The following is a 17,138-nucleotide window of genomic DNA, read 5'->3' as shown; positions in this document are numbered from 1 at the left end:
CTGCTGTGCTTGGTCAGTGCTTTGTGACTGCATTTAATGCTATAATAGATTTCTAAATACATTTGAAAGTCTGGTACTTATGACGTCCTGCCTTCAGTGGTAAAATTTCCATTGATTTTTGTAGAGTCAGAATTTCCTGGTGTTCTTTCTTCAGCAATATGAAGATAATGTTTTCTGTGCTCAAAAGAAGTTGTGAGGATATGCTTATGTATAAACAGTATTGTTGTCTACTTAAACTTGACTGCAATATGGTTTTGCTGTATTTCATGGAGGTGAAATGATGCTTGGTTTTTGTTTGTAATGTTTATTACAAGAGAGTGACAGCTACTGTTAGGCAGAAAACACAGGCAGGTTACATCCACCTGTCTAGTTCGCTGCACATTATTTATAAATAAGATGAGTTGTAAAAGTCTCTGATTTAAGCTTCCCATGTAGTAGCAATGATAATCTGCCCAAAGAAAAGATTGATTTAGATTTTCATAGTTTAAAAGTAAAATGTGTTCCTTTTTGTTGTGAGTTCCATTAACTTCTGATTGCCACCACATTCCCACACTGCATGACAAATTGAAAATAATCATTTAACAAAAACTTTTGCGGTCTGTTGCTTGATCTGACACTGGGTATGAGTACACACCTCTGAACTTGGATAGATGGCCTGCATTTGGACTACATGCAGCTGTGCACGTGGCCTGGGACTTCATGCACTTCTCCACGGGTTTTATTGGGTTTTCTACTTGAGAGAAATGGATATGTTCAGGAAAACATGTTCCCTGCCCCCAAAAGTTTGAATTGAATATAATCAGATCCAGAACATTTGGTTCTAGATCAGATTCACCAGTCATGTGGAGATTTATTTGCAAATTGCAAGGAGAAAACCAAGCCGCCACAAAGTTCATCGTTACATTATTTCTGTAGCTTACAAGTTCCTTGACAATTTGATTTTTGACTTCCTTTTTTATCTCAGCTTTGAAGGTTAAATTATTCTTAAAGACTAAATACACTGAGGAATACAGATTTTTAACTAACTGCTCTGAAAGAATTTCCTATTTTGTGTGTTGCCATAGAAATGGCAGCTACCAAACCCATCTTTTTACCATGTACGATGTCTGCATAATAGGTGCAGATATAATTGCAGAGTAGTAGACAGACCTCAGCATTGAAAGGAAAAGAAGCTCTTCCCCTGATGCCTCACAGTGTAGCTCATTGAGGTATGTTCTCACTATCACGATTCCTCTGGAGAGATGTGGTGGATCACAGGAGGCAGTTGTGTTTATTTATCAATATGTATGTTGTTTTTAAAATAGATGTTGTGGCTTACACATGTGAAAGTGATGTGAATGGATTGTTTGATCTTCTCCCCACCTCATATACCATCTGAGTTGCATTTGTGGCAAAGCAGGCATGGTATGGCACGATGGTGGAGCTGAAGAGCATGTGGAAGGAATCCGGTTGCTGCCAAAGTGTAGTGATATATACAAATAATCTACTATTATGTAGTCAAGGAAATAAAACTGGAAACAAATAGTATGGCTTCTGGGAACAGGTTTTAATAATGGACTGTACGTTGTATCATGTAGATGGCCCTGTAGCTCCACCTATAGAAGGCCTGCAGTAGAAGGTGGGAAGAGGTGGACATCAAAATGTCAGGAAGTGGAGAAAAGACTATTGTGCTTGTGCAGCTGCCTGAGTTGGAGAGGACTTGGAAACTGGTGGAAATACAGGCAGGAGGGTGTAGAGCAGGAGTGTGAAGTGTCTGAGTGAGGCTGGAAGAGGCTGAGGAGGACCTGGGACGACCTTCCTCTGCGGCCTTGGGATGGTAGATCAAATCCCAGTGTGTATCTACTTCCACTTCCAGCTTGAAAAATAGAAACTGAAGGTGAGTGTGGTGTGAGGCTGAATGAAGGAAAAAGGATGCAGTGTTTTGAATTGCTTTGTGCTTTTATTTTATTACTTGTTCAATAATTTTGTCAATAACTGACTGAATGTGATTAATAATGTGATAAAGCAAATATTAAAGGCAGTATCTTTTGTGTACACCAGTAACTAGGGACGGTGGTCCAACAAGCATAACTAAGCTTTCCCTTTTGAAATATAATTATTAACCAGTAATTACGTATGGAAGTCATTTTCTTTAATAAGTCTCTTCTGTTTTGGCATTCTGGAAGGAAATGCTGAGGGGACCAAAGCAATGCAAGCAAGTTCTCTGGACAATGTGCCCTGCCTTCTGCCCAGACATAATTAAAGTTATTAAATAATGAAAACTGGCATGTTCTTTTGTTAAACATTTGACAGATGATTTAAGGGGAAAAATAAGTAGAGATGGCAAAAACTACAAAGCTTCTCAGACACTAGTAATAAACTGAACCGTTAGACTTCCTTGCAAAAGTCTTCAAGGTACAATGTTAAGAGCATTTCCTTTACAGTACACCAAATAATGGTGGTGGTGCTGAAACAGTAGCAGGATTTAGCCCTTGAAAGCTTGTGTAACAAATTCTGTAAGAGTTGAAGAATAATGAAGGTATGAGCTCAGAGCAGGGACGTTTATTTTTTGATGTTGCCTAGCAACTCCAAAAACAAGATTTTAATATTAACTTCAATGCTATGAATTTTTAAACCCGTGTGTATTGGGGGGAGGGGGAGGAGGAAAGTAATCTCTACCAATATACAAGAAGGAATTTTTCAACTTCCAATTTCAGCAGCTTTTAGCTTTTTAGGAAATGAACAAAAGTAAAACCAAAAAACCCATCCTTTTGTAGTAAAACTTCCCATGCTGATGCAGATTAGAGGTGATTTTCGATTGGAAGAAGAAGAAATCTGATAAGCAGCTTTCAGCCAGTGGAATAAAAAGCTACAGTTTATTTATGTCAGAACATGCTTTAGGAAGTTATTTTCACAAACTTGCCCTTGATTAACTCTCCATCATAACATTGCTATTTGAAGTGTCTAAATCTATTACTTCTAGAAACACCATTTGTATGTTTTGAATATCCTTTGCTGTCCCATACTCTGTCTGATAACAACCTGCCTCATTCCTTTTGACACATGTATCTCCATTTAACTATGAATCTCTAAGCAGGGCAATTTTACAAGACATCACAGACATCGCAGAAGAGATCTGTGCTGAAAGAAAAGCACTTCTCATTAAGGAATAGTTATTTAAAACCTCTGTGCTATTAAGTAGTACAGTTTAAAGTATCTTTCTTTTCTTTCCAAAACTCTTTTGTCTAGGGCAGATAATCTTGTGAATAAAAATAAATTCATATAATGGGATTATGCTTAATTTGCTCTCTCGGTAATTAAATCCTCTTATTTGTCAAACCTATTGGATGGAAATAATTCATGCTGTAAATAGCAGAATTTTGGTTCCCTGCTTGAGTGCGATTGGATGATCCTGTTGCCAGTTAAAAGAAACAAAATAAAAAACAAACAGTATTTGATCAGTGGAAGAGTTTCCTACCAAAAGCTCACGTGTAAAAGTAATTTATGGAAAAAACCCACCATATCTACCATACTTTTAAACACTAGCAATATTTAGACTTTATGACTGTCCTTAGGGGAAGCTGCTGGCTGCAGCACGCTCCTCTGACAGTCATTTACCAGAACTGTTTTGATCAGTGATAGGAAGAATAGGCAGTCAAAGTCAGCGAAGTCACCGCAGCAGTAATGGTCTGGGAGGCTCCGAAACGCTCAGCTTGGAAAGTTACACCTGAAGCAAGCAATATTGTCCATCCTTCCAGAGAGACAAGTTCTGCGCTGCCAGCGTGCAGACTGCCCTGGCAGCCAGCACACGAGAGGGGAATTTTTTGCCTTTCTTCTTGACTTTAGTAGGAGTCACACATGTCTCTCTAGAGCAGATGGCCTGGTGTGGCAGTCCTGCCTGAACACAGCATGGTCCTGCCTCACATAGACCAGTACAAAGTTTGCCATTTGCTTGAGCTGGAGCAGCGCAGGACTGTTAGCGGGCACCGTCACACACACGCATGGAAGCCCGAGAGGCGTACGATTCCCTGGATTTCACTACACGTTAATTTAAAATAATAAGGCCTAGCTTTAAAATATGGAAGTGGTGTTTTATTCAGAGGCATCGTGCATCTAGACTACAAAAGCAGATCCATTCGTGCTGCCTGGATCCAGCAAGCTGTCACATTGAATAGTGTCTTTGAAGACAATAGGACATCTCTTTTCTGGGCAGGCTGGCCGTACGTGCAGTGACCTGATTGTGCATGGAAATAGTCTGGAATAGCTGTTCTGTAATGGCTTTTCTGCAATAGCTGCCCATCTGGGCGCGCGCCTTGCTGAAAGTGTCGTTTTTCAATCTGATTTAGAAGTAAGCTAAATTAAATTACAAAAAGGCATTTTTAGTGTAGAATGTGTGTCGGAACAGAGACTTAATGTGCAAACCTCTTGCTGTTAAATTTACTCATGATAACCCCTTCTTGCCCCCAGTGGCAAGTCCTAAAAGCTGCCTGAGATAAATAAGCGTGTTCATCAGGATCAAAGTTACTGCAAAGTAATAAGGTGCTTCTCTCTAGCAGAATTTATTTCTCCTGCTCTGCTGAAATCCTCAACTTGTGTCTTATATTTGCATATTTTTGCAGCTAGACAGAGCTCAGCTTTCTTTATCTGATTGGTTTTTGATTTGTATTTCTTTTAAAGCACTCTCACTTTTATATTCTTTGTAGTGTTAATGATAGTAGTTCTCTTACCTTGCTTTTAAGTTACATGTATGAAGGCATGCTGGCTAACTGTTTTATAAGCTTTTTAAGAAGAAATTTGTTAAATGACACTATTTATTCTAAAAAGTCAGTAGCATTAAATGTAATTTTGGTGAGGAAACAGTTAAGAAACTTCTTGGTTCTCCCCCTGCCATTAGTTTGAGCCAGGAGACAGCTCCCCTAACTTGAATCCTGGATCAGCATGTTGGCTCCACTGAGCAGTAATAGAGGAAAAAGAGGAAGAGAAATGTAAAAATGATCTATAAGCAAGAATGTCTCTATATATAGAAGTTTTCCGTGGAGCACCAGACACTCTTTAAAAATTAATGGCAAATTGGCCCAAATCATGCAGTGCTTACAAACTATACGGAACTTGTTCTTTCTGCTCCAAAGATGCATTTACGTGTTTTTTTGGAACTACACAATCAGTCTTGAACAAAAATGATCAGTTCCATTACATCCAGTTATTTGTACTGCTTCCTGTATTGCTTGGTACTTAACTATTATTGCACATCATGTATAAAACTTAATAAACAATGAAGGTAGTTGATTGTGCTGACTTGGGGGTGCGGAGGCAGGGAGTAGATGTTCTAGGGTATATGGAGAATAACAAATTAAATTATTGTAACGCTTAGCCATATGGGGAGGTAAGACCTTTGTTTTCTTCTAAATCCTTCTGCTTAGTTCTCCTGCAGTTGTAATCCTGCCTGCACAGAAAAAAAAAAAAAAATGCTGCTTGCCCTTACTCCATTTGCAGGCTTAGTGGATAGGAAAGGACAGAAAAATGGAGGGAGTTTTTTACTCGCTGCCCCTCAGTCTCCTCCCTTGCTTACAAGAGCAAGTATGTGAGGAAATACGGGGTAATTAGCTGCATTTTTAGAACAGTACATCTTGTTTCCCACTGCAAGGAAGAATCTGGGATGGGATAGGGAATTCATTCTCGAGGCTGCACAGCAATGAACTCTTGCTTGCTCAAGGCAGCTTGGAACACTAGGAGCATAGCCAGTAAGTGCAACGTGGTTGGGTTTTGCTTGGTAGAATGTCCAACATTAGTCATTACAGCAAGGCATTGCGTGTAGGGAGCTACAAGAATGCTACTTGGTGTTTAATGATAGTTGAAAAGCAATCAGGATATTGGAACCAGGATAAAAGATGAAATATGAGAGACACCTGGAAGCATCCTGATGGATCTGCAGAATACTGAAGACACATCAGTTCCCTGTATGTTGGCTTTTGGCTATTTGATCACACAAGAAACAATACAGGACTTTGTGTTTCACCTGTTTCCACTCAAACCTGTTTTGCTGGTTTTACTGTTGTGAAGGATGGAGTTCTTTATTGTCTTCATCCCACCATGTGGGTGGATGCTCTGTTTTATTAGTGGACTATTGGTAAGAAACAGTGGAAGTATAAGATCTGAGTTTATCACTGAAGTGTTGGACCAGGAAAGTATCAAGAAGAGCAGCTGATGAGATTGTGTACCCATGGTTCCCAGGAACCTGTTGTCCTGATGAAGGAACTTGGGACAGCGCCATTTAAAAAGTAGTTCTTTTCTAGCGTCATCACATACTAATGTGTAGGGTATGGTCAACAAAAGCTTCATCACTTTTGTTTAAAGATGACCAATATCGGATATATCTGTTACACTTTTGAAATTCTTAACTGTCTATAAAAGAGAGAGGGAATTACATCTTTCCCTAGTGTTCATCACGTATATCCAGTGGTTACAAAAAGAGGTGACCTAAATGAGCAGAAGACAAGCATGAAACCTGACTGGCCTTGTGCAGTAGACTCTATTGTTCCCTTCCATCGCAAATACAGGGATTCCTTTCCTTGCTAAAATATGAGCAATTTGAGCTGCTCTTGTTTGGCAGGATGGCAGCTGAGCTTTGCTCACAGCGATAAGAGTGCAGCCTCTGTTAGCTTCTTGATCGCTGCATTATGCAAGCAGACTATTACTGAGCAAAAGGCTTTTAAAGGGGCATGTGGAGGATTGTGTTCATCAGAAGGTGGTGTAATGTGAATAAGGCAAGCTGGACACAAGTTCCCCCTAGTGAGGGAATCAATAATAGCTTCTGCTCAAGGAGGTAACTGTAAAAATAGACAACGAAGATAATGAAATTTGCTATATTAAATTTGTGTGTGTTTCTGTTTGTGTGTGAATTAAAAGGGTTTAGAGATGGCAAAAGTAGTATTGGAAGTATGATGGAAGGTCCTTCCATTCTTTTTTTTTTTTTTTTTTAAACAGGACTTTTATATCTCTTGTAGTCTTAAAGTTTTGTTTCACATAGTTGTGTGTTTGAATAGTTGGTGCATGTGCTCACTGTCTGAAGTAGCAGTTTTCTCAGTCCCAGACCTTGCAGAAAAAAAAACAACGGTGAAGTTTAAGCTTACAGGGGTTTTCTTACCAAGTGGTCTTTTAGGCACAAGATAGAAGCAAGTTTTGACCCTATGGGCTATTTTTTCACCTTATGGTTCAGAGCTGTTAGTATTACATTTTCCCCAAAAGTGGATGTGTAGAAAACACAATGAGAAAGTGGGGAAAAAGAATCTACTTTTCCTAGTTTATCCAGAAACTTCACACGTAACTGTGGACCATTCAACTCTACTCTTCTTGATGATGCTGCCCTAAAAGAGGTAAACTAACAGCTACATCAAGGTGTTCTGATACAACAGTTACGGATGTCATGTGCAAATCTATGCACGCAGGTTTTGGTCTTTTTGGTACTGTGAATCAAAATTATTTATTATTTATTATGTATGACTTTCTGTATGAAATAACAGATTGTTGCTACCCTATACAGACTGGAAATGATACTAGGAAAACTGAAAATTATGCCAGTAATTCCTTTCCCCTGTTGCCCACACATTCAGTTTGGTTTCAAATACAGTCTCTATATGGCAATGATAGTCACCTAGATCTAGAAATTCTCTCAAACCTGTATTTTTTTGAACAACCTTTCACTATATTCAGATGAGTTTATTATTTAGCCAAAGATTGGTGGAGTTTAAGGGTGTACTTATGTAAGAAAAATCAGTAGTAGAGAAGAAATAAATATTCAGAAAAGTCATTCTCATATGTACAGGATTTGCACAGATTGATAATCTACGAAACACAGAGGAAATCATCAGGATCTCAGTGGTATTAAAAAAAAAAAAACCAGCAGCAGCAGCATTTCTTCTGTGTGTTCTGCAGTCACCACAAAGTGTACAGATGACTCTCATTCACAAATGCTTGTCTTTAGTCCTGAGTGATGTCTGATGAAAAGCACCGTTTCAGGAATTACATGCAGGAGACTATTTAAAGGAAAGGGAATTGCAAGTACAAGATGCAGCTTGCCTTTAAAGTGAGCATTCGAAGCTGAGTAGGGTGAATGCAGCACTCTGACCCCCCTTTGCACAGAAATACAGAGCTGCCCTGCAGAAGTGCAGAGAGGTTTATCCCTTCGCTGTACGCAGATCAGCCGTACTTCTAGTGGCCACCAAAGTGTGTGAAGAACCTCCTTAGCGAGTCAATGCCCTCTGTTTCGGCACCCGCTAGTGATGCCAAGCCAGGACTGCAGCTTCAGGAAATGCCACTTGGTGCTGGGGTGGTTTCCCAGCAGCGGTTCTCAGTGTCCAGGCCAGCGATGCAGATCTCCCTGCCCTCCACTCACTTCTCCGCCAGGCTGGGGTGACTGGTTGCACAGACCCATGTGATGGATCTGTTACCTGTAATCTGATCATTTAATTCTCAGCAGTGCATGGTAGAGCTATCCTGCGTTCCTTTCAAAGAGAGCAAAGATGGGAGCAGTCTGCAGGCCATACTGGACATGTAATGTATCAGAAACTAAGGTGAATTTTTTCTCATACAGCCCCAGAATCTGAGGTCTTGATGAATTACAAAAAGGCAAACAACTGATTCAGTTGTAAAGATTTTTCGTAGCCCAATTCTTACAACAAAATGTATATTCTGCAGAGAATAGCTCTCAACTAATACAGATTGTCAATCTGGACTATTTAAGAGTTTTGTTAACCTTAAACACAGTGCTTTAAAATTGTCAGTCTTACCTATTTTTAAATGATCATTTGATAATTCTGAAAAATCTATTTCCTTTGAGAAACATGTTTTAAAAACCTCATCATCCATTACCAAACAGTATTCCCAGATGTATATGTATTCTGAATGACTAACGTTGCTGAATCAAAGTGATGGTGCCACTTAATTATACACTTACTGGCAATAGCATTTATAAGCTTGTTTTCTGTGTAGGAAAACCAACATTTTGAGGAAGTATTTTCTTCAGTCTTCCATAAGATGACAGACAGAACTGCTAGAAAGGTGGTGTGCAGAACTCACATGTGGTCTGGGAGATAATGATGGCTCTTCAAATACAGTTTTTAAGTGAGCTGTCTACATATAGTCAGTTTCAGAAGAATCCTTAAAAAAAGAGGAATCTATTATTTAACTATTCTAGTTATTTTCTTTAACCTTTTTTGAAGCTTGATTGGTTTTATTTAATCTTAAATGGTTTTTGTATACCAAGCTGCTGAGAAGGCCACGGGGATGATTGCGTGTGGGAGCCCTTAGATGCCGGTGACAAAAAGGCACCATCTCCTGCTTCCCAGCAATGTGTGCAACCACTACAGCACACCGAGAGGTTTTCTTACTGCTTGCTTTTCCACTTGTTTGCAGAGAAAGGCAGGCGTGGGTATATCTGTAACACCTTCCTACACCCTTTTTATTTACAGGGACATGGCTGAAGAGTAGTTTGGGCCTTGTACAACAAGAAGGAAATCAGTTGACTTGGACTTATATTGCACCTCAGCTGGGCTACTGGGTTGCAGCTATGTCACCTACTATGCCAGGTAAGATGGAATTGAATTTTATTGATATTCCCAGCACTGAGTAATTATTTATTCATATATAATGTTTATATTTTTCAGAATGACCTCATCTGAGATGCCACAGCTTGATCAATAATGGATTATTAGAAAACAGAAATCTGAAAGTAAAGGGCTAAAATCTTTTGGGGATTGTGGGGGGCAACCCATGTGCTCAAAATCTCTGAGTCATTTCAATGGGAAACTTTTTAAAGTGTTCCTGCTTTGATGCATTTATGTCACCACTGCCTGGTAGAGCCATTGCTAGAAAATGAGAGGAGTTATAACATCAATGTATTGGTGTTCCAGCAGGTAGAAAAATATGTCCTGTGAAGTTTCTGTACAGGAACTCCCAAAGAAATGGATTCACCTAAGACCAACATCATCCTGGGTTAGATGTTTACTAATGGATTGATTGAGTGTAACTTTTTTTTTAATTTTAAACTGAAGATGCCCATTTTCCCCTGACTTATGCCTTGCATCGTCTTGGTGACCGATTAATTTACACCACAAATAATTTAGTGTAGAAGTTCTAGGAAGTGTATTGGCAGAGGAGCATTGGTAGGTGAGCTGACTGGTTGCCTTCTGCAAGCCTCTAGGCATCACTGTAGAAAATCACTTTGAACTAGGCATTACATGCACTTCTGTGCCTCAGAGATTATTAATGTTGCAACTTGCTCTTCCTTTTTTTCTGTTTATGGCTGCCTCGGATTTCTTAGTTCTTCGGCCACCAATAATCAGAGATACCTGTGCGCATAAAAGAGCCAATCAATCAAACAAAAAAATCCTCCTCTTACAGATTTTCTTTATTAGGTTTTCTGCATGAAAACCAAATACAGTAGAACTGAAAACATTCATGCTTTGGCTGTGCAACCTAAATAAACTGTATCTAACAAACAAAACAAACTCTAACATGAGGACTGTTTTTACAGTCTGCTTGTATATGCCATTAAGTTGTTTCATGACACGCAGAGCATTTGGAGGTTTTTGTTGTATTATACCTTATGCAAGCTTTTTATTTGAGGTTATATTAAATGGAACTGCTTGAATATTCAGCTGATTCATTGCTGAACTGAGTTTAGAGGCAGGTGCAGATCTGAATAAGCTATCACATTGAATTTAATGGAATTTTACAAAATAATTGTGCTTTAAGAAAAAGCAACTGCTCCGAGTCAAACATTTCCCAGTACAGCCCTGCCCCAGACTGCAAGGAAGTTACACTAGTTGTGAAATTGTGCCTGTAACTGTAAGGTTAGAAGGCCTGCAACTCTAACAGGAGAAGGCTTATTTGTCCTTGCAGTTTAACTTGTATGGCAGAATTTCTATTTGTATTTTACTTTTCCTTCTTTCTGGGTTCCTGAAACCTTTTTTGCAATGGGAACAACATTTTCATGAAAAATTCAAGTGATTTATTCTTTTTGCTTAATGTCCTGAAATTAATCAATTATGTAAAGGTAGTGGTGGGACAGAACGTATAAATATTTAGATTTCCCAAATGCAGTATACTTGATGTTATTTTAAATCAGGTTAATGTATTTTTGCTTATTTTATCTCCTCATTGAATCTATTTGATTTCTTATCTCAAAAAAATGGACAAAAACGAGCTTTATATTCCTAGCAGTGGCTCTACAGACCACTTAAGATCCACAAAGTTTTACAAACCTCATGATCTAGAACCTTAATGTTGGCCAAGTTTGCTGACTTTCACAGTACATGCATGTTACTCTGCCAGCTGGTGCTGTACCTCCTTGCCCGCAGATGAAAATTTGGACCTTTATTACAAAATCATGATAAGGATTTTACAAACCAACAGGGTTACAAATGCATAATTGTGAACAGATGCTGTCCACATGTGTGCATTCCTTTGTATGTTAGAACATTTACTAAGCATTATTGAAACCTGGAGTTACAACACTGTTTCACTAGTGGCCTGTTGTTTAAAGCTACTGAAGATCTGCTTGGCTTGACTTGATCTAGACTTAAGAGCAGCACAAATGTTGGTAAAGAGAAGTTGTTGGCCACATGCTGCTACATGCATTACAGTGCTGGAAGATGCTGTGATGGCTTTTCTTCCAGTGATGAGAGCTTTGGTGCACTGTGTCTGCATCAGGAGCTGGAAGGCAGCTTTCACTGGTGCATGCTCCTATTGAAACTAACTGCTTTTCCACAGAATTCTCTATTTGGACTCGCAGTCATGAAAACCAGCACATGCTCTCTCCACAACTTGCTCCCTTCTCCAGAGATGGTGTGCTCAATAGGCGCTCATTGCTCACTTAGCATCCTGATAACAAGGGAAGATGTCCCTCTCTTTATATAAAAAGTGTTGTTCCTCTTCCTGTTTGCAGGTTGTTATAGGTCTAAATTCTCTTTTCTGGCCTTCCAGGTCCCGTTGTAACACACGACATTACCAGCTATCACACAATGTTTCTTTTGGCAATTTTAGGCGGGATGGCTCTCATACTTCTAGTCTTGCTGTGTCTCCTTTTGTATTATTGCAGGTAAGATTCACCATCCTCGTTACTTAGTTCATGTTGGAAAGATAAGCTTTTTTGTGCTCATGAAATTAAAAGCTTTTGTAATGAAGCATTTTTACTTGGAGGGGGTGGGGGAAGCAAGCAAGTACTTGAAGAGGAAAGAAACAGTGAGATCAAATTTCGTATGTTCCTGGTTACATGCAGCATAGACAATCCCTGCCTTAGGTAGGATGGTAGTTGAATGAATCGCACATACCCGTACCTGTGTTTTCCTTGTAAGATGTTCTAAAACCTCCTATCGAGTGTAGGCATAGGTCCAAGGTCTCTGTCATTGTACCTGTTCTGCACTTGCAAGTGATCTTTTTATTAGTCTTATATCAAAACAAATGTTAAACTTTTATCAGCAAGTGTATATTAATGAGTGATTTTTTTATTTGCCTCCTCCAGACACTTGCTCCAATTTGTAGTTGGTGCTTGAGATATTTCCCAATGGATATTAATTATTCTTTAATTTTATCTTCACTGCTGGGATAAACTTCTAATTGTTAAATTATGTAATAAAAGCTCAACTCCCCTAATATTAATCACTGCTTAAAAATCTCCCATTAAGACACACTTGCTGTTCTTGTTTCCATGTACAAAAGTCATAAATGTGTAACTTCTTTTGTTACTGGCTTTTATAGAAGAAAATGTTTAAGACCACGTCAGCATCACAAGAAACTGCAACTTTCCACAGCACTGGACACTTCTAAGAAGGATCAAGCAACCTCTATGTCCCATATAAATTTAATATTTTCACGTCGCGAGTCAGAATTTCCTGGTGGGCTGTCTGTTGCTAGCAATGGACACACTGAAAACTCAGGTGCAAAGGAATTAATCAGTGCTGTCCACATGGAGATGGTATCACCTAGTGGAGAAGCAGATATGCATACACCCATGCTCAAACACTCATTCAGTACTTCCCAGGAGTTTAGCTCCCGAGAGGAACTGCTCTCTGACAAGGAGAAAGACAAGAGCAGAATTTCCTTGGATGACCTGACTCCCAGCGGGTCTCTGAGAAAAGACTACCACAAATCAGCAGATAGTTTTCCTTTAAAGCCAAGAAAATCTACAGAAACAGCTGAAGGCTATGAGTCCCCTATCAAAGACGAGTATAGGAGAAGTTACAATGCTATGCTGTCTCAGCCTTTATTTGAAAAGCAAGAGAGAGAAATTCAAGTATCTATGAACCATATTGCTACTGGAAGTAAATACAATATTCAGGAACAAATATACCCCACACCTTCAGCCCCTGAAAAAGAGCTGCTGGACTGCAGACCTACTGATTGTATGATGTCTCGTTCAGTTGATCACCTTGAAAGACCTACATCTTTCCCTCGACCAGGTCAGTTAATCTGCTGCAATTCTGTTGACCAAGTCAATGACAGTGTTTACAGAAAAGTTTTGCCTGCATTGGTCATCCCAGGTCATTACATGAAATTGCCAGGAGAGCACCCTTTTGTTAGCCAGCCACTGGTTGTCCCAGCTGACCAGCAGATTGATATAGAAAGACTTCAGGCTGAGCTTCCTAACCCTCATGCACGGCTTTTTCCACACCCCCCCCAACAGCTGCAACCCCAACAGTTAGCATCCCAAGCAATATCTCAGCAACATTTGCAAGACACAGGTGCAGCTGAGTGGAGTCAACAGAATGCTTCCATGTCTGAATCTATTTCCATTCCTGCCTCACTTAATGATGCATCCCTGGCTCAAATGAATAGCGAAGTGCAGCTTCTTACAGAAAAGGCTTTGATGGAATTAGGAGGTGGAAAGCCATTGCCTCATCCTCGGGCATGGTTCGTTTCTCTAGATGGACGTTCAAATGCTCACGTTAGACATTCATACATCGATCTCCAAAGAGCTGGTAGGAACGGGAGTAACGATGCCAGTTTGGACTCTGGTGTTGACATGAATGAACCAAAATCTGCCCGAAAGGGAAGAGGAGATCATCCGTCTGTGCCACAGAGTCACCCACCAGTGCAAGAGCACCAGCAGAGAGAGCGGAAGGTTTCAGATAGCACAGCTTACACACAACTTGTGTACTTGGATGATATGGACCAAAGTGGCAGCGAGTGTGGAACAGCAGTTTGTAGCCCTGAGGACAATGCTCTACGATGCCTACTAGAAGGCACTGGTAAGAGAAGTGGTGTGCAGCTGCCCAGCCTGCAGGAGGAAACAAGAACTGTGGACACCAAACCAGAGCCATTAACTAGTCCTGAACATGGAACATCAGTTCAAGATGAGGAGGAGGATGAGGAGGATGAGGAAGATGACCAAGGTGAAGATAAGAAGAGTCCTTGGCAGAAACGAGAGGAAAGACCACTAATGACTTTCAATCTAAAGTGAGCTATTGTGAAAATCCACCATTCAGTGGAGTATAAAATTGCCAAATATTCTTTCTGTGGAAGTGCTTGATTTTTCTTTTTCTTTTTTTTTTTTTTTTTGTTGTGGAGAGAAAAGAGAAAAACAAACTGTGGTGAGCAACATTTGAAAGAACTTAAATGCATTACTGTGTAAATGTTAGAAAAGAATTAAAATCATTCCTCTGATTTAACGGCTGCCTCCAGTGAGATAGCTGAACAAAGAGTGTGATTGTTATTCCATATACTTGATATTGGTCATCCAGGATGTTGAAAATACTGACAAATTGTTTTGGTTGGTTTATGACCTCAATCTCCTTGTGAATGGGAGCTGGTAAAGCTTTTGTTTTGTAGGCCAATTTTATGTTGATAATGCTACTGAAAGTATCTTAAAAACACGAGTTTGACACATGGTGTCCAAAATTGTGCATTATCTCAATGAAAGGCTATGCATTGCTGCTTTTAGTAATATTTTGCTTATACTATGCTTTTCTTAATTTTACAAGTTGGTTGTAAACATTTTATGTCCTTTATTATAAACTACTCAGCAATTTATTTTAATGTAAAACTGCAGGAAACTTGAGTAGCATCCCTTAGCATTGAAGCCTTTTTATGAAACCAAACTGAACTTTGTGTCGACTAAGATTCCTCCAATTCTGGTCCCGTTTACTCAAAGTGCCTTTTTTACAGTAACAATGAACAGTCCCTTCTTTTGCTAACTCCTTTTAATTGACCCCATTTGGGATTTTATAAACTTCTGAACTTCTACCTTTTATTTTAAGCTGCATGCCAAGAGTCCCATTTTGTGCTGAGCATTTCTCATTTCAATACAGTGTATTCTGTAGCTATCATGTATATTGTGGATTCTGTTTAGCCAGGATAGACTTAGAAGACATTTTAAAGGGCCCAGAGTAGCCAAGAAGATAGTTTCATTGACTGTATATATTGTTAGTTTCCTCTGGAATCAGATGAGCTAATCATGCTCATATAAAATGGACTATAGACCGAGCAAGTGGACTGAATGTGTCTAGAAAATTTAAAAAGAAAAAAAAAAAAAATGTACTATCCAAAAGTGCCAGAATGACTCTTCTGTGCTTTCTCCATACAGAGCTGCTTGGTTATCCAAAAATGATAATGGAAAATAAACTGCAAAAAATATCTTTGTGGATTTTTTCCTCTGTTGGTGGTCATCACATTATTTTATATTATTTAATAAGAAAAATACTTTGGTTTCACTTTTGCTGTGCATATTTATGCTTGTGTGACTTACTACCACCCTTTCTTCTGCAGTTCTCATGAACTTCAGTCAATACAGAAATTTAGACCCCTTTTCAGAAAAGCGTCCTCCCTATCTTGATAAATTCGTAACTATTTGCTAAAGCATCACTAAAGACTTTGGAAATGAAATCCTAGTATCACCAAAATTGTCTATGGAGTCATACTTCCTGTGGGACCAGTTTTCTCTCAGAGATTTCTGTGGGTACTCACACTTATTGCACACTTCTCACTTCTTCATCAATTGGGTTCAAAGAAGGGAAGGTATGTGACTTCCACTCTTGTGGAATCCTTCTTACACTTTTCAGTTTATCACGTTTCATTCAATTATTTTTACTCAGCATTAGCAGCAGTCATGCTTAATAAAGTTAATTATTATGTAATCTCTAAAGTGATTAGAGAAAGTGTTATGTAGTTCCTTTTTAATTTTCAGTAATAAGCCCTGATTCAGATTCATTGCTCTCTTTTTTCAGTAAATTTCAAGGTTTTCTTAGGAGGCCAGTGTTGTATTTTCCATCTTACTGAATGTCTTACCTGGGAGTCTGAGCTCAAGCCAGGAACTGGATCCCAGTTTCCAAGTTCCCAGTCTAGTGCTCCTCTCCATCCACAAAGCCACATCACCTCTGTTCTGCTTTAATTCTTGTTTATAAGTGGTATATGTGGTAAAAGAAATCAAAAATAATATTTGTGGAGTGCATTGAATATTGAAATCACCGTATTAGCAGTAAGTTATGTTCTAGTCATCGCATGCGTTCCAGGTCCTTTCCTCTTCTGTTCAGAAATTTTGCTACTGACTACATGTGAACTGGCTCTGGGGTCTGGGTTACTTATTGTCGCTCTGTGCAAGGTGGCTGAACAGAAAGATACTACTTTAAAGGAATAGCATTTATCAGATGTCAGTAAGTTCTGGTAATACAGTGTCACTTATTAATCAGAATGCTGCATCAAGTAAACATTCTGGTTAAAATTTCCACATACTAGAATTATTATGCTATTTAATTTTCAACTTTCTGTTGTCTTAAATCTGTCATTTTTTATTACATACTTTTTCAGATTCGTTTGCAAAGTTTCCATCGTTGCTATCTTGTAAAGTGAGATTGTTGCTATTAAACTGCAGTGGTTTGTTTCTTTAATTGTGTTGGGTTTATGTTCAAAACACATACTTTGATGGTTTGATGATTTGTGGTCCTAATACAGCAAATACATTTGAACAAACAGTGTGGATGTTTTGCAAATCTTCTTTAAAATAGCGGGGGTTTTTTAATTGCTGTGCTATCACCAGCCATATAGTAGTTTGATTTTGCAGAATATATAGTTTATGAAATGTAATTCTCAGTATATCCAACACATCTGAGCTACATGTTAAGTGAAATTGCAAGAGAGTAACACAGATCAGATTACGGGTTGAGATT

The 17,138-nt window shown here is 39.0% G+C and overlaps 1 protein-coding gene across 5 annotated transcripts in view; it reads left to right on the top strand.

Moving 5' to 3' along the window:
- Nucleotides 1–16,859, top strand: part of FAM171A1 (family with sequence similarity 171 member A1) — a 92,016-nt gene extending 75,157 nt beyond the window's left edge. For 4 of the 5 annotated variants that reach the window (XM_075746260.1, XM_075746263.1, XM_075746262.1 and 1 more), the window contains 3 exons: nucleotides 9,447–9,563; nucleotides 11,962–12,076; nucleotides 12,736–16,859. In XM_075746260.1, coding sequence (XP_075602375.1) covers nucleotides 9,447–9,563; nucleotides 11,962–12,076; nucleotides 12,736–14,437 — 1,934 coding nt within the window. In that variant the 3' untranslated portion in view covers nucleotides 14,438–16,859. The remainder of the gene's footprint in view (nucleotides 1–9,446; nucleotides 9,564–11,961; nucleotides 12,077–12,735) is intronic. The other variant, XM_075746261.1, reaches the window with a different exon arrangement.
- The last annotated feature ends 279 nt before the right edge of the window (nucleotides 16,860–17,138 follow it).

This window comes from Balearica regulorum, chromosome 2 (genome assembly GCF_011004875.1).
Source record: "Balearica regulorum gibbericeps isolate bBalReg1 chromosome 2, bBalReg1.pri, whole genome shotgun sequence".
Lineage (NCBI taxonomy): Eukaryota > Metazoa > Chordata > Aves > Gruiformes > Gruidae > Balearica > Balearica regulorum.
The sequence above is the reverse complement of the archived record's forward strand: the minus strand, read 5'-3'. Positions and strand labels throughout refer to the sequence as shown.